Below are 18120 nucleotides of genomic sequence, written 5' to 3'. Positions count from 1 at the left end.
AAAAATAATATATCAAATATTTATAAGAATTAAAAACTATTATGTTAAAAATTAAAATCATACATATACCATTATTTAAAAAATTTACATCTATCCTTTGGAGCTTAAAATTGTTGATTTACTTGTACCAAAATAAACATTGATTTAAATATCATTTAATATGTAACTGATTCTAATATCATTTCTCAATTATACCGTGTTTCTTTTTCTCTTCCATCATCCCAAGTCCCAACCTTCTATCTCTCATTTACATCACTTTATTTTTTTTTTCTAATAATTTTAGATATTACTCTTTTATATATGTATATTTTTATATAGAGAAATGTTATTTAAACACAATTTTAAACACAAATACAAACACATCTATTATATATTTGTACACATGTACGTTGTACACCTATACATAATATATTATACACATTTATACTCTCTCTTCATTAATATATCCTCGTTACTCTCTCTTCGTTAATTAATAACAAAATCAAATTAAACAACACCAGAGTCTCTCTCTCTTCTCTCTCTTCCTTTTCATTTTCATTCATCTCATTCCTCTCTCATTCTCTCTCTCTTCTTTTTTGATCAATCAACTAATTTTTGTGTTGACCTAAATTTCGTTTTTCACATGTATTTTTTACACATTGCTCTCCAAATCTACATTTTTTAAATTTTTAATTTATTTTTTAAAATAGATTTTTATTTTATTTTAGTTCTTCTGATATTTTCTTGACTGTTTACTTTTGTTGTTCTTGGCTTATACACGGTTTTCTGGGTTTTTTTTGTGTGTTTCTTTTTCTAGTTAATAGTGTAAACATTATTGGTTAATAAAGTATAATATGTGGTTAATGCATTGTTTTTGTCTAAAAGTTAGGGCTGTGAATTATTAATCCATGTTAATTATTTATATATAAATATTAAGTTTCGTCACTGTTATTTTATTGGTAGGTCTAACCATATTGTTTTAAGTCATTAACCATGTTTATATCTTATTTGATTAGAATGTTCAAATTTTCAATTCAAATTCATTAATCAAGTTGTTCACAACATTAACCATGTTTCTTAAAGCCATTAACCAAATTTATATTGTTTGATTAGAATGACCAAACTTTAACCAAATTGTGCAAGGAATTAACCATATTGTTTTAAATCATTAACCAAGTTTATATCTTGTTTCATTATATTGTCCAAGTTTTCAGTTCGAATTCATTAACTAAGTTGTTCACAACATTAACCATGTTTCTTAAAGCCATTAACTACATTTATATTGTTTGATTAGAATGATCAAACTTTCTATTCAAATTCATTAATCAAGTTGTGTAAGGAATTAACTACATTGTTTTAAGTCATTAACTAGGTTTATATTTTGTTTGATTAGAATATCCAAGTTACTTCATAAAAGTTTTGATTAAAATAAGTAAATAAAAGGAAAAAAGAGGAATTATGAAAGAAAAAGAAGATGAATATGTGAAGTTTATTTTTATAGAGGAAGAAAAAAAAAAGTAAAAAAAGAGAGATAAAAGATGGAAAAGTAAAAAAGAGGAGGAAATTAAATGAAGAGAGAGATTGTGTGAAAAATAAAAAAGGAGGAAATTAAATGAAGAGAGAGATTATTTGTGTGGCACATGTATTTGTATTTGGATTTATGTTTAAAATTGTGTTCAAATATCATTGTTCTTTTATATAATAGTTTTTCTTTCTTTTATTGACAATAAATGTTTTGTTTTATTACTTTAATAATATATATCGTTGTGTATGATTAATGTAGATTCAGAGAGTTAGTTAAATTTAATATACTTAATTAATATAATTGATAATTATTGATTTAGTTTTTAAAAGTTTCAATAATTATGATCAATGACAATAAATTAATTTGGTTCAATTTTAAAAATTATGAATCAATTTAAAATAAATAATTTTATTTCATAAATATTTTTTCATAATATATGAACTAAACAAAACTTGTAAAGAATATATTATTTTGTTTTAGTTCAATGTGATTAACATTTAAAAAAAATTAAAAATTATTTTATAAAATATTAAAATATAAAGAGAGGTTATTTTATGAGAGGAGGGTGGCTACATAGTCCAAGAACGTTCTTTATCCCACCGACTAACTTCGTATCATGAGTCATATACAACCATTTTAAGCATTGCATCCCTTCTCTCAACTTTATTGGCTTGAGTTCTTCAAATGGGGACAGTTGCTTTGAAGTTTGTGTAATTAATATCTTCTTTTATTTATATTAATTAGTCTTGCTATGCACAATAGTGTATTATTTAATATCATTTATGTCCTTATATTATAAGCCCCACTTAAAAAAGTAGTCCTTCCTTTTTAAAATATCGTAAAACATATTTGTTATAAAATAATTGTTATTTTTTATTTTTAATATAATTGTGATATATTCTTTTAATTAATATTATTTATATCAGTTTTTAATTTTTATTTATTTAATTTTTTTTAATATGTGTAAAATAGTAAAAGGGCTTATTTTGAGATGGAAAGAATAAATATCATTTTAATTTACTATATGTATTTAGTATAATTTTCAAACATATTTTTTATTGTTTTTATTAAAACATTTATTTTGAAGTGGTGCGAGTATCACATTAGTTTTCATTAAATTATTAATATGTTGATTAAATTAGTAACAATAGTTTTCTATATAAATGGTGCTTATCTATTTAGTTAGAGGCAACAAAGATTCACATAGTACTATGGAAGACGGTTTAACAGAAGTTCAGAGCTTACTTCCTCATCTGAATCATCACAGTTCAGAAGATGGATCCAAAAGAGAAGATATTGAAGAAAATGAAGAAGGGTTTGTCTCAACAGAAAAAATTGAAAATGATATCAAAGAAAAAGATCTTGGAATAGATGAAGCTAAAGAAGTTAATGATGGTGGTGAAGGTGGAGGTGTTATTAACAACTTGATTTCCACCTTTATGACTCCTTTGAGTCCAAGAACAGGGAAACCTAACTTTCAACATGAAAGTGGGAACGAGGTGTTTGAGAAAGATGAAGAGGTTGATCACAATAATGGTAAAGAGAAAGGACTAATCAGCAATTTGGTTTCTAATTTCTTTCATAGAAGTGAGAAGGAAAATGAAGATGAAGAAATCATAGTTGATGAAAAGATTAAAAGATTGAAGACAGAGCATGAGGATAATAGTGGCGGTGGAGGATTTATTCATGACATCGTTTCTCATTTACATTCTCCACTCTCAGGTACAAAATAATAGATAGAGGGTCATTTTACAAAAAAAATTATTTTTACTATGTTTTATTTGTTTTGGTGGTATACAGTGGAATAGAATGAAATAAGTGTTTTTAAGTTTATTGTATTTTGGTCTCTATATTTTCAATTATATTAGTTTGTTATTTTTTCTTGCTATTTTGCCTTAGATTCTTTAGAGAAAATAATGTAGCTTTTTTAGCACATACCTTGATTTATTTTTACTCAATCCACTACTTTGATGAGAGTTAATTTGTAATTTTGTATATATTTTGCATTTGATTGACACTGTCTTGTTTGGAGCAGATGATGCGGCTCCTACAGCAGATGAGGCCACTATTTTGATTAACTCTCTTGTTCGTGATTAAGCAGACTGAGCAATTCCTTTGTAGGGGCATCAAAATGTAATTCTTTTGCAATGCAGGGGTATTATGTAGTGTATTTTTTTTTGACAGAACAATGTACTAGTTTTATTATGTATTTACTCATCTGCTTTTTCTTTTACCAAAAAACTTTGTGCACAAGTCACTGATATTTGCAATCTTTTGTTTATTTTTTTGGGCGAACTTTTGTAATGTGACTCACTTGCCGTCTTAGTTTTATTACAATAGCTTTTGTGTGTATATTTATTAGAGGTGGAATAGGTTGGTTAATTTTATTCGACTAAAACACCGAATTCGTTAATGTTTTTAGCAAAATGAGTGGGCTCGTAAGGGTTGGATATGAATGTGTGACGGGAGACACTTTTGCATGAGTTGTTTCGGTTGCGGGTTCAAAAAATTCAGTCCACAACTAATCAAAGGGCAGAGGGTTGGAAGCTTATAAAAGAGAAAATTTCACTAATCTGATACCTTTTCTTCATATTTTTATTACAATAACTCAATCACACTCAATTCTATTGCGGACACTATAGGCTATTTTGAAAAAAACACTTAACAAAAATTAACAAAATCGTCGGCAAAAATAAACTCCATAAAAAACAGTTCAATTAAGGATTGATAACCTAATCTAATTCACTCGTCTCCACTCTACTTGCAATTTACTCAAACCAATTGACATAATCGATTAAAATTGGATTAAATTAAGTCAGAGTCGATTATGGTTGAATTGACAAATTTAAACTCGAATTCACTTATAAAATTCTTAAAAAATGAAATTTATATAAAAAAATTTAAACTACATTCTAAATTACAATGCCTCAAAATAAAATTCAAAATCTATATGTTTACTTAATTTTAAGGAAAAAAAATTATAAAATTATATGTGTATCGACGAAATCAAAGCGCGAATTTAAAAAATTGCCTTAAAAAAATGCATGAAAATATGCCAGGTAACATAAATTACACGCTAAAACAGAATGTCCTGAGAAAGAATGGTTTATGCAATATGAAGTGGCAAGAGCTTTGCAATAAACCAAATATAAAATGTTGTGCACTATGGTTGAATACTTAAAAATTGTTTAGAAATTTTTAAGAACGGTTGATAATACTATTCAAATGTGTAATTTTATCGATTTTATCTTTTATAGTTAAAACGATTATGTAATTAATATGAGTGTGATAAATTTAATTTTAAAAAATATGTTTTTTTTTTGCTCGACCTGTATATTATATATGTAGAGAGATTTTAATATGAACTATGGTTATTAAATATCATTCTTGACAATTTTAAATTGTATTGTCAATTAATGAAATTTATATCAATTTGAACAAATATGTACTGTTTTTATTTTTAAAATATTTTTTTAAATGAATGAAAATAGTTTTAAAAAATTGAGGGAAAGGATAAAAAGAAAATTAAAGGATCAAATTAAAGATAAATAAGATAATGTATAATTAAGTATCTTCTTTTCAACATGCCCTGCTGGCATTAAATTAAAAAAAAAAATATAAAATGGAAAAGCTTCTAAATGGTGTTCTTTTCATTTTCACATTTTCTCTCTGCTTCTTCGTGTCCTGTGTCTGAGAGAAAAATTTGGGAAAATAAGATAAAAGAGAGAACCAAGAAAGATGAGAGTGCGAAAGTTTGAGTTCTTTGTTAATCGTTGATCTTGAACATATATAGAAAAGGAAAAGAATCAAAAGGTTCTCTATTTTTATTCAAATTCAGATTCTTGCACTCATAGTGGAGCTTATTGCAATTCTTGTGAGCACATTTCTTTCTTGTTCATTAATTTATATGCTATCAATTTCTTCACTCTTTACATTCCTTACTGCATTAATGTATCAATTTTGGCGCGCATTTTTGTTGTATATGTGTTGCTGCTGTTTCTTGGTTTAATTAATTCTATAGGATTTCCTTATTGCTTCTTAGTCTTTTTCCTATAGTAGTGTTTATATATAAAAAAGTGTACCTCTTTCAAAAATTACTTACTCTTTTTCACAATTTTTCAAAGTTGCAAGGATTCTTCTCTGTCAGTTGATTTTACAGCATGTGGAAATATCTACCGAATGAGATTTTGGAAGAGATTATGAAGCGTTTGCCCCTTAGAGAGTATCTTGCAATGAGAGCAATATGCTTTCCTTGGTGGATATCAGTTTCTAATGCCATTGCAAAAGATTATTGCCGCCCTTTACCGGAACTGCCTCTAATTGTACTACAAAATGAAGATTCAATGTTTTACAGCTTGAGTACAGAAAGTTTACATCGCCCCAAAAGGCAACTGTTAGACCACGATCAGTTTTGTTTTGGCTCAGTTGAAGGATGGTTGATTGTGTGTGACTATACTCTAAAAGCTTTTGTGAAATTTTTCTTCTTGAATCCAGTGACTAATGTTAGAATCATGATACCATCAAAATTGTACATTCCATTCAGGTATCGTGTCCGAGGTGACTTATATGTGGAAAAAATGGTGGCCTCTTTCGAACCAAGTTCAAAATTTTATTTAGCTGCTCTTTTGACTGATCATTGTCATTTTGCAATTTTTAAACCCTTACACAAATCATGGACTATAATTAAGCCAGATAGGGATCCGAGGACTGTTATTGTGGACATGGAAATTATTGGCAGTAAATTGTACGTAGCAATTGAAAAGACCCCACAATCCATAGTATTGGTTTATGATCTCAATGACACCTCTAATGGACCTCCAAAGGCTGAAGAGTTGTTGGTTACACTTCCACTATTCACGTCAACAGGATTAAGTATACTCCCTAACAGTACCTGTTTCGTTGTACGTTATCTAGGCAAAGATGAAGCGTCTAAAGAGTTATACTTGATTTCCATGACATATAGCGGGGAGCCACATGAGATTATCAGAATGGAAGTATTCAAGCTGGACATGAACAAGGAGCCTATTGCGTGGCAATATGTGAGGTTGGATGATAGAGTAGCTTTTGTTAGTAGTTGCAAGAGCGTGGTAATCTCAAGGGATGAGCTTAATTACAATAAAGAGTTAATTAGTGGGAATAGCATCTATTTTGGTTTTACTTTTTTCTGTCATTTGAATCCATGGTTAGGTTTGAAGTTGGGGAAGTTTTGTTTGACTGATAGCAGCATCAAATACTTTCCTGTGAAGCCATCAAAGGATTGTGGTGCTCCTTTTCCTATCTGGTTTGTACCAAGTTTATGGTAATTCCACTTATGTTGACACTTACATATGGTTGGTTGCATGCCAATGGTGTCTTCAATGAATTGGTTGCTATATTTTTATGTTAAGGGAAAGATGCATCCATGTTGTAGATCAATTAGAACTTCTAAATGGCTTTGGAAATGCAAGCATTTGAAGATTCGTGTTAAAAACCACCAACCTTGCATTTGATATACTTGTTATTGAAGAGGGGCCAGAAGTGGGAAGTGTTCCTGCACTACACCAACCATAGTATCCCCTGTTAACTCTTTTATTTCTATTTTTTTTTTCTCTTTTAGGACCATTATTTCATAGTACATACTTTTTTCTTTTTTTTCTTCTTCTTTAAAGCATGCAGTGTTGATCCCAAATAAAGGATTTAGTCAATGTTAGAATGTGTAAATAATGAAAGCATTGCTAATGGCAAGTATATTCTTGCAGGTTTTTTCTTATGGCTTCACTAGTTATATTTTTCTTATGGCCACTCTGTGAATGAATGTTTTAAAGAACATTACCATAAATAGGGAAAAACATTATTCCATAAATAAATGGTAATATATGACTGTGCACAATGGAGTAGTAAATAGTAATTAATACTATGTTACATCCAAGTAATTTAGTCAATCACCAGTTAATACTGAAGTACATACATAACTGCAGATATAATTTCGTTCTGCATTACCTCAATAATCTGCGCATTCCAACTGCTTCACCAAAATAAAAAGCAGAATTTTCCTTGTTGTCTTGCCACTGTTAGCATTGTTCCAATCTCCTTTCTAAAGTGCTGATATATATAATATGACAGTACTAAACTGCACTCTTATAAATAAAAAGGATCCTCCTATTTCATTTATAATTTTGTAATTCTCTTTTGATATATAATAACAGGGTGAGTATATCATCTGAGTTTATATGTGATTTAGAGGAAACAAATTTCGGAGACAATATTAAAGTATCTGAAGATGATATAGACAGAGCAATTAATACATTTTCTAATTTCACTTGAAGAAGAAAAGGAAAAATAGGAAGCCAAATTCACAGAAAGAGCAAAATTGCATAGATATTAAGGTAGAAAGAAATCATTCATGTGGGACTGATTCGGTATTTTCCTTTGACACGTTTTCAGTATTCTTCCAGTACAGATATTAGCAAGATCTCTTTAAGATCATTTGTTGATGAAGTAAGATTTATGAGCAACATAAAATCAGCTGGAGAATTCTTACTTTTCCGTTAGATTCCAGCTGTCTAGAGCAATGATAAAATTGTGATGGAAAGTAGATATTCGTTATCAGAAAATTACTGTTTGGTTCAGTTTATTGTTTGACCTGCATCTATGGCTTATTGTTTTCCTTTACATTATGAAGTAGCCTGAGAAGCATTGACAGATACCATTTTAACTAAAAAATCATTGGTGTGAGGGACAAGAAGATAAAAAAAATTTGCCTTTTGAGTATCAAGGCAATCAATTTGTGAGGGACAAGAAGAAAAAAGGAATGGAATATTGGAATACAACCAAAAACTTGAGCCACAAAATACCATTGGTGTGTCTTTTGTATTTTATTTGAGTTAGAGTTGAAAAGCAATGTATTGATATGGCTATCAGTAATTAGTCTTGGACAAGAATTGTATATTTGGTTGGGCATTACTTGTGCCTAGCTATTTTAATAAAAAGTTTGTTTGTTGGGTAGTGTGTGCATGACTTACACTCAGTTTTCAAATTTCAATATTTTTAAGCATTTAATTCACTAAAAGTTATAAATTATGTAGTATAGATAAAGATCTATGTTATATTGCCTTTTCTATGTTCAGTTTTTTTTTTTTTAATTTTTTTTATCTTTTAAGTGTGATTATTGTTATAATAGTTTTTTTTGACTTAATTGCAGTTTTGGTCTCTCTATTTTAGCTGAATCGCGAAAGTAGTCTCCTCATTTTGTTTCTCACCAGTTTTGGTCTCTAAACAGAATTTTAATCCAAAACTTGATGAAATTTCATTTTTTAAAGTCGTAATACACTATTTACGATCATATATTTCAGATACAATTGTTGCAAATGAGATCTTGAGGCATGATGTGACTTAAATAAATGCAAAAAAAATGAAATTTTATCAAGTTTTGGATCAAAATTCTGTTTGAGGGACCAAAACTGGAGAGAAACAAAATGAGAGACTACTTTCGCGATTCAGCTAAAATAGGGGGGACTAAAACTGCAATTAAACCTAGTTTTTTCAATAATAATTATGATAGTCTTTAATTAAATATATTAAAATTACAAAAACAAACATAAATATATCTTTTATTTATCATTTTAGTCTTTAAATGTGTTTTTAGTTAATTAAGCTAGTCATGATTTTTCGCTATTCACTCTCGTCTATAAACTTTTTAACAAAATAGTCATTCATAAATGTGTTTGTAATTTTAATAAATTTAAAGATTAAAATATTATATGCAATAACATAGGCGGAAATCCATTAGGCCGAATTAAGATTAATATGTTGTATGTGATAGGATTTTTTTTAGGTTTGAGTTTGTTTTTTTATGAAAGTATATTATGATTTGTTAGTCAATATCATATTAATAAGTAATTAGACAATTTTTTGAAGATTAACAAGCTAATATTTTAATGATTTTTTTATTTATAGATTTAACATGATATTTGAAAGAATTTGATTTTATATACTATATTTCAATTCTATTTTATTAATAATATATTTATATATATCAAAAAATAATTTAAAATAATATGATTCAAAATTTAACATAAAATTCAAAATTTAATATATAATAATAATAATAACAATAAAAAATATTATTTATATTTATTTAAGTAGATTAGTTTATTTAATCTAAAATATTAAATAACTGACTTCAAATATAAGAAGGAGTAAACAGTAAATATTAAAAGATTGAATAAAATAAACACGTGAAAATTATTAAGTAATTTTAAGTATAATATTTACGAAATAAAATAAAATAAAATTAAGAGACAAGAAATAAATAAAGTACCAGAAAAACAAAAATAAAGAGGAAAGAAGAAAGTACACATTTATATTAGTCCAGCTATTAATAAAATAATGAGATATCATCATTTGTAAGAGAGCCTGAAAACCAAAAGATACATCTTTTGAAAACTTGGGGATAAAATAAACAGAACAAGTAGATAACATACTTAAAAGTGTAGATAGTAAACAACTTCAAGCACATAGATACAACTCAAATTATGTGGAATAAAAAGTCTTTCAAATGAAATATTAACAAGTATAACATGAAGAGAAGACAGTGATGAGAAAATAATTTTGACAAAATTTTTGTGTAAAAATGAGTTGTAAAAAGAACTACCAATCAACTCCACTAATATTACCTCAATTTAACATTACATAAAATTAATGTTACAGCTCATTAACATTTTAATTTATACAAATTTTACATTAGATTAAAAGTTTATGCTATATAAATCCTTCATATAAAATTTTAAAATTTTGTACAAATTTAAAATTATTTAAATAATAATTAAAGTTTATAAAAATTAATAATAGTTTAATAAAAATATATAAAACATTTTAATAACATATCAAATAATTTTAAATTTTAGCATTTTTAAAATTTTAATTGAAAAAATATATAAGGGAAAGGAAACGAAAAAACGGTCTTCTTTTCATTTTCTTTCTGCCTCGTCTGATGGAAAATTAGGGAATACTAAGAGAAAAGAGAGAACCAAAGTGTTGAGTTGTTGATTAATTGTTCATTTTTAACATATGTAGAAAGGGCCAAGAATCAAAAGCTTGTTACAATTATCACTGAACTTCGCAATTCTTGTGAGTATATTTTTCTCTTTCTTGTTAAATTAACTGCACTGCAAGTTTTTCTGCATAATAAATAGTTGTGTTGCTGTTGCGTTTTCATTTTCTTTTTCCTGCATTTAACATTCCTGTCATGTGCACTGCATTATTTTGAGAATTTGTTTCTTGCGTGCGTTTCTGGTTTAACTTTGTGCTGGACAGGTTCTTGAGGATTCCATAATTGCTTGCTTTTAAGCTATAAATATATTTATGTTGATTATTTTTTAAATTAAATAAAAGGTGTAAGATTGATTTTGAGATATATAGTTTTCAATGTAGTTGGAATAATCTGCATATTATTGTTAGGTTCTGAAGTAGCCTTTTTTAAGTAAAAACAACAATATACCTCTTCTTTGTTGGTTGATTTTACTTTCTTTCTTTATTTTTAAAATTTGAAAGCTATAGTGATTATATCACTACTAAATTATTCATCTTTTTTTTTTTTTATTGTAACAGGAAAGTTTTCAAGCTTAAAGAAAGCTGAGTGAAAGTTACAAAATGGAGCAAAATAGCATATGGAAAAATCTACCAGTTGATGTATTGGAAGAGATTATGAAGCGTTTGCCCCTTAGAGAATATCTTGAATTGAGATCCATATGCTTTCCTTGGTGGATATCAGTCTGTAATGTCATTGCAAAAGAGCATTGCCCCCCTTTACCAGAACTGCCGCTAGTTTTACTACGAAATGAAGATTTAATGCTTTTCAGCTTGAGTACAGAAAGTGTACATCGCCTTAAAACAACACTGCTGAAGCGCGCTCATATATGTCATGGCTCAGTTGAAGGATGGTTGATTGTGAGTGACAATACTGTAAAAGGTTCTGCCACATTTTTTTTCTTGAATGCAGTAACTAAAGATAGAATCATGATACCATCAAAGTTGTACTTTCCATCCAAATCTCTCGTCCAAGGTCATAGATATATGGCAAAAATGGTAGCCTCTTCCAAACCAGTTCGAGATTGTTATTTAGCTGGTATTCTGAATGATTTTTGTCAGATTGCAATTTATAAACTCTTTGAAAAATCATGGACTATAATTGAGCCAGATAAGGATTCGAGGATTTATTTTAAGGATTTGGAAATCATTGGTACGAAATTGTATGTAAGAACCGACACAATCTCACATTCCATATTGGTTTATGATCTCAAAGACTCCACTAATGGACCTCCGAAGGCTGAAATGTTGACTAAGCTTCCAAAATTAAGGCAACTAGTATCAAGTAGTATTGGTAACCATTGTATCGATGTCGATCATACTTTATGTTTTCTAGCCAAAGATGAGGCGTCAAGAGAGTTATACTTGATTTACATGATGTGTAACATGGAGTACACAGTTGAATACAACACTGTCTCAGCATTTGTAAAGCCACCTGAGTATACCACGATTAAAGTGTTCAAACTGGAGATGAACAAGGAGCCTATTGGGTGGCAGAATGTGAGGATGGATGATAGAGTGGCTTTTGTTAGTAGTTACAAGTGCATGGTAATGTCGAGGGATAAACTTAACTACAATAAAGAGTTAATTAGAGGGAATAGCATATATATTGCGCTTAATTTCCCATGTCCTAAGAGTCCATGGTCAGGTTTCCAGTTGGGGGTGTTCTGTTTGACTAATAGAAGCATGAAATACTTTCCTTTCGATACATCAAATCACTGTCGAGTTCCTCGTTCTTTATGGTTTGTACCAAGTTTGTGATAGTTCCACTATGTCGGCACCTACATATGTTTTCCCTGTCAAGCTATGAATGAGAAACATTGTTTCATATTCCTCTGTTTCTTAAAGGCAAGGTATTTCTACAAAAATTGGAAGAAACATTGTTCTATCGATGATAATAATATGTCCAAGTAATGTAGTCAATCATAATCTATAGTAATCCAACATAAAGTAAAATTTTCTCAACTTCATAAGGTTGAGTATTCAAATAAATATATAAAAGGTTAAATAATCAAGTCTGTCTATGTTTTTATTCCTTTTATTATTCATTTTAATAAAAAATAAAATGTTGTTTTTACGATTAAAGAGGTCATTCAAACATGATTTAATTTACACTGAAAATAGTAACTACAAAAAATAGTTAAAAAGAATTGTTCAGAGAGCTATCAAACTCAGCACCAAAGGTTGGTTCACCACAGCACCAACATCAGGATTATAGAAGATAAAGATAACTAATTTCACTCAATGACAGGTCTTCAACACTGACAGATTATAGACACTGTTGGGAAAAGAAGAGAGTAAGGAAGTGGCTTTGAAGTAAAGGTGTGCGGTGAGAGCGGCAAAAATGCCATCAAGACAAGGGTAATGATAAAGTATAGCATGGCTTTTGAGATGTGCTGTTTGGTTTGTATCAGCAACATCGTTGAGTTGTTGAAAATTTTAGTTTAAAAAAGTGATTTTTTTAGTACAAAAATGAGCTCTAGTTATTATGTTTGTACAACAATTTGGACACTGCCAACTGCTGCATCAAAGAAAAAACAGTTTCCCTTGTTTTCTTGCCATCCCTTGGTTATGGCAGATTTTAATATTTTCCTAGCTTTTTTTATCAATGACCTTTCAAGGTGCTGATATATAATGACAGTACCTAATTGTACTCTTTTAAATAAAGGATAGTCCTGTTTCATTTATAATTTTGCAGTTCTCTTTTTATGTACAATAACAGGATGAGTTTATAATCTGAATTTATGTGATTTAGAGGAATCAGATTTCTGAGATGATGTTATGGTATCTGAAGATGGCGCAGGCATAGCAATTACTACATTTTATAGTTTCACTTGAAGAAAAGAAAATTTGTCTAGAAAGAAATCATTTCTTTGACATAAATGAAGCTATCTACATTTTTAAAATTCTTCAAGTACATAAATTAGTAGATCTCTTCCAAGGTCATTTGATGAAGCATGGTTTATGAATATAAATTAGCTGGAGAAATGAACCAGTAGAAATTTTTGTAATGCTCAAGTATGCTGCACATTAGTTAATATAACAAGTGGTCAAGTATGTGAAGATTGAAACTAGTATCTGATTCTTTACATGAAAAATCAACCAATGAAACTTATAAGGCAAGCTATACTCACATTTCCTAGTAGTCAACAACTCCACACTTAGTCAAAAAAACAACTCACCATCAACATTGCAAGCTTTACATCATAATCAATTGATACATAAAACTCTTCAATCATTAAACAAAATTCCTAACATGGCACTCAATTTGAGAAATTACATAATGTTACAAATATCAACCAACTGAGGCATGTTTGAAATGCATCAATCACTTATTGTTTTCCAGATGCCATTGCATATATCAAGGCTAGTCATTTGTGATGTGTCATATTCGAATTTCTCCACCGCATTTTTTTCCTTTTCAACAATATCTGCAATTAAGGTTTAAGGAGCAAACAATCTTGTATTTTCAAAGGACAAATAGTATCATTCACAGAATACCTGAAGAAGAAACATAGGGGAAAGAGAATGGTAAAGGTAAACTCAACAAAAGGATACAGCCTGAAATTTTTGACTGATCATCCATGTTTGGCACAATATTTGTAACAGAAGCATACATTGAAAGTAGCATCCTGAAACAGAAGAGAAGAATACATGTTTCAATTTATATCGGAATTTAGAAGGCACATTCATGTGATTGAGACCATAATCTGGAAGTGAACACGAATAACAAATAACAATACATGTACATACTGGTTTACAATCTTAAATTCAAGTTTTGCAATGCACATACCGTGTCCTCGTCTTTTCTTGCTCAATTTTCAATAAATTGTTTTTTTGCTCTTTGACAGAAATCCGCTGTTGTTCTAGATCATTAAACTCATTGCTAATCGCTGTGTTGATGCAAAATGGATGATAAGATACATCATTTCAAGAAGATTAAAATTTAAAAAGAGCATGTAATTGAAAAGAAGAAAACAAATAGAGACTTATCTAAATTCCTCTTTTAACATGCGTTCTTTTTCAAGTTCTTCATCCAGTTCTCTCTGCAGAAGCTCCAGTTCTGCATCAGCAGCAGTCTCAGATCTAGCTTCCTCTATTTTCTGTTTGTGGGAATCTATTTTGTTCTGATAATCTGTTTCATAAAAGAAATGGTCAAGTGATAATAGAATAAAAAATATCTACTCATAGTAGATAGTATTAATATGAGCTACTTGAGGTAGAGTACAATTTCTAAATAAATTCATTTATATCAGTGTTATTAATAGCAGTTAACGAGAAATAGCTTAACACAAAAAATCCGCTATGTGAAATAGCAGATAGTAGAAACCACATATCAGTTGAAATAAATCCGTTATTTAAGTAGAAAGTAGGCTATATACAAAAAAAGTAAGCTGCATACAAATAGAAATAAGCTGTATAAAAGGTGACTTAAAGTTAACTCAAAAAACTCAATAGTTCATAATTCTGACTAGTGATTACTGAAAACAATAAAATCATCATTCTCATTGGCAGATAGTGAGGCACATCTTTCAACTTCTACTACTTCAAACTCCTCAAAATGTCTTCTAATTCTTCTCCTGGTTTTTCCCAGAGTGGATAATTGTGCCTTGTATATGCACTAGGCTATGCAACTCCTTAAGCCCTGTGAACAGCTTTCCAGTTAAGAACATCATCATAATAGGAGACTTATAGGAAAAAGATCGGAGACTCGCTAGAGATGGAGGAGGACATGTTGAAAGGGCTACAATTTTATTATACATGAGTGGAGGGCTGTGCAGCACACATGTACTTACTCTTCAGTTTTACTCATTTTTATTATTAAAAAACTAAAAAATTAACTATTTTCCTCCATATCCGTTTAGAACGAAAAAATGCTACAGTGTTTGCTATCGCCCTTGAAGCAGAAATGGGACAGTGTTATGGTTTTCATAGCATATTCACCAAAATCTGCAATGCTATAGGACTATAGCACCGCTTTTTTACACCATTGCTCAAGATTGTAATAGTTGACATAGCACACACAACCTACTTCCAGTTGAACCACAAGTGAACTTTCTATTAAATCTAACAGCATTTCTTATTCACCATTATGATTACTTAAATATGTAATCAAAAAGAAAAAACTCACAAAGGTGACTGGTACAAAATCCAAAAGAGACATAGAGAAGGAGAATGCAAACATTGGAAAACCTTATTGCAAACTTCCACTCCATTTTTTATGATTTATATTGTTCAAGTTTTCAAACTGTTAACAAACACCTCAATCAAACATACAACATCTCAAATGAACAAATAAATACTACCTTCGATCCTAAATATAAGAGACACTTGGGTCAACAAATACATCAACTTTTGATGACCTAATTGTCTCTTATATTTAGGACCGGAGGTAGTAGTAAATAACACTGATAAGTAAGGGATCCAATAGCTCTCAATAAAACAAACCCAATTGCCACAAACATGGAATGTCCAATAACCAAAAGTGCAATGTTTTCTTTATACTAAATGATACAACTCTCTTAACCAGCCAAAGACACATAACATAGCAAATAATTACAGCCAAGATTTAAAATCAGTAACACAAGAAGTGTAAAAAAATGGACACTTTTAATTTAATAGAGTCCATAAAGCAACTGAGTAACAGTTAATAGAACTGTTATTTAGCTAGTCTACCATTGTAACTAACTACTAATCATTGTAACTAACCAAGTCATTATTAGTTAGCATTGTATAACTAACTAAATCAAATCAGTTAGAGAGTTATACATTCATATTTTCCCTCATTTTCTTTCTACATTTTCTCTCTTACAACAATTGTATAGATTTCTAATAACTTCAATTCCCATATTTTGTTACTATCATTGTTTGTGAATTTCAACTATTATTAACGAATCAAACACAAACCCAATTGGAAAAATCCAAACCCCAAAAGTTCAAAATTAACAAAGTACTTAACCGAAGGCAAAACCAGCAATTAAATAATGATAAACAAAACCAAAATTCAACACCCAATAAAAAAATCGTAAAAAAGAAAACTTTACCAATACAACTCAAACCCCACTTTTTCTTGTGCAGAATGGTAAACGAAAAGGGCAGAAGAGTAATTGACCTTGAAACAAGGAGCGAGCTTCATCGAGGTCAGAGTTGCAATTGGAAGAAATGGAGTGTGAGTGTTGCAGACATTGGGAAAGGTCGTTGAGGTCACGATCATTAGGGTCTTGGAAAACCTTTACGAGATCGTTACCGAAGGAAATCAGCTGATTCACGTCGAAGTTTCTAGAAGATTCCGCCATTCCTGTGGGAAAAAGGTTTTCCCTTTTGGTTTGGAATTGGAACGAGGTTTGTTGACTCAAACGTTGTGTTGTGTGAAGGAATGGAATATGCGCTTGAAATTTGGGTTTTTTTTTCCGTTTATTAGAAGAGGAGGGAAACAATTTCTTTTGAATAATTAAGATTAGGATACTAAACCCTTTTTTGTTATCGGATTACGATTATGAGTTTAGTGAGTTTCTACAAAAATACAAAGTTTTACACACATACATAGTTACATTTTTTCCACCCAACCCAAATCAGTAATAATATAACTCAATCTTTCATTGAATAACATAATATTATTTTGACAAAATTAATAATAGATAAATTGCTTAACCACGGACATGAGACATTATTTAACTAATATTCATAGATAAAATAGACTAAACTCGTTAATCAATAGATAAATATGTTGACATTTATATCATTAGTAAATTAATATTTACAAAAATACAATATTTTATAAGCTAAATTTTTATAATGTGACGAATAAAATTTTTAATTTTAATTAAAATATATTATAATATTTATATTTAGTATTTGACGCATTTTGATAAGATTATTATTAAAAAAATTATGAAAATCAATAAAATATTCTAAAATATATTATGTTTATTTAAATTAAACAATTTGTTTCATTAAAAAATTATTAAATATTTTAAAAAAATTAATTAATATAATTGATAATTAGAAGTACCAAGGATTTATTGCGAATAATAAGGCGGTAAGTAAAGTGTGTTGAAAACAAAAATATCTGTTTTGAGATACTTGTGTGAGTTGGTGACACAGTCAGACATGAATGTTATATTAGTGGAAGAGACATGAATGTTATATTAGTGGAAGAGACATGAATGTTATATTAGTGCTTCATAGTCTCCTATAAGTGAATGGAATTTGGAAAAAATATGAAGAAGTTAAAAATCAAAATTATGCGGTCCGAAGTCAATGGCTCTGCTGGAGTTTTTTTTTTTTTTTTTTCTCTTACTGTTCACGAAATTATATAATTATTAATTATTTCTAAAAACTTTTTTCTCGGGATGTAATTACTAATTATTAATAAGACTTATTTGCCTCTTCAAAAAGTTAATAAAAGAGACATTGTCTTCATACTTATTTTATTTCGCCTCCTTTTAAAAGCTGCTTGCTCAACCTCTTAAACTTTATTATTTTATGTAAATAATCAAAGAGGAATCTATCTATTTATAATTATAATATTAATTTGTTTGTTATAATTT

The 18120-nt window shown here is 29.1% G+C and overlaps 4 protein-coding genes across 5 annotated transcripts; 3 read left to right on the top strand and 1 right to left on the bottom strand.

Moving 5' to 3' along the window:
- Nucleotides 1-2667: 2667 nt before the first annotated feature.
- Nucleotides 2668-3856, top strand: LOC101501670 (uncharacterized). The gene is made up of 2 exons (XM_004492430.4): nucleotides 2668-3226; nucleotides 3540-3856. Exons 1-2 carry the CDS (start codon nucleotides 2668-2670, stop codon nucleotides 3599-3601), a joined length of 621 nt encoding a protein of 206 aa, XP_004492487.4. The 3' UTR covers nucleotides 3602-3856.
- Nucleotides 3857-5139: 1283 nt separating this feature from the next.
- LOC101501348 (uncharacterized) lies at nucleotides 5140-7246 on the top strand. Its single transcript, XM_004492429.4, has 2 exons — nucleotides 5140-5378; nucleotides 5629-7246. Exon 2 carries the CDS (start codon nucleotides 5665-5667, stop codon nucleotides 6805-6807), a length of 1143 nt encoding a protein of 380 aa, XP_004492486.1. The 5' UTR covers nucleotides 5140-5378; nucleotides 5629-5664; the 3' UTR covers nucleotides 6808-7246.
- Nucleotides 7247-10466: 3220 nt separating this feature from the next.
- On the top strand, nucleotides 10467-13333 carry LOC101489378 (uncharacterized). 2 transcript variants are annotated; one of them, XR_003471861.2, is made up of 3 exons: nucleotides 10467-10612; nucleotides 11093-12423; nucleotides 12822-13333. XR_003471861.2 is itself a non-coding variant. In XM_012713605.3 (2 exons), exon 2 carries the CDS (start codon nucleotides 11135-11137, stop codon nucleotides 12329-12331), a length of 1197 nt encoding a protein of 398 aa, XP_012569059.1. In that variant the 5' UTR covers nucleotides 10467-10612; nucleotides 11093-11134; the 3' UTR covers nucleotides 12332-13333. The 2 variants fall into 2 exon arrangements, 1 of the variants encoding a protein (XP_012569059.1); XM_012713605.3 differs by having other exon boundaries at nucleotides 11093-13333.
- A 271-nt stretch (nucleotides 13334-13604) lies between these two features.
- On the bottom strand, nucleotides 13605-17091 carry LOC101501030 (kinetochore protein SPC24 homolog). The gene is made up of 5 exons (XM_004492428.4): nucleotides 16683-17091; nucleotides 14564-14705; nucleotides 14364-14465; nucleotides 14129-14202; nucleotides 13605-14001 (listed from the first exon to the last, which is right to left on the bottom strand). Exons 1-5 carry the CDS (start codon nucleotides 16864-16866, stop codon nucleotides 13895-13897), a joined length of 609 nt encoding a protein of 202 aa, XP_004492485.1. The 5' UTR covers nucleotides 16867-17091; the 3' UTR covers nucleotides 13605-13894.
- Nucleotides 17092-18120: the final 1029 nt, after the last annotated feature.

Source organism: Cicer arietinum, chromosome 3 (genome assembly GCF_000331145.2).
Source record: "Cicer arietinum cultivar CDC Frontier isolate Library 1 chromosome 3, Cicar.CDCFrontier_v2.0, whole genome shotgun sequence".
Classification (NCBI taxonomy): domain Eukaryota; kingdom Viridiplantae; phylum Streptophyta; class Magnoliopsida; order Fabales; family Fabaceae; genus Cicer; species Cicer arietinum.
This window is presented reverse-complemented; position numbering and strand designations above follow the sequence as displayed.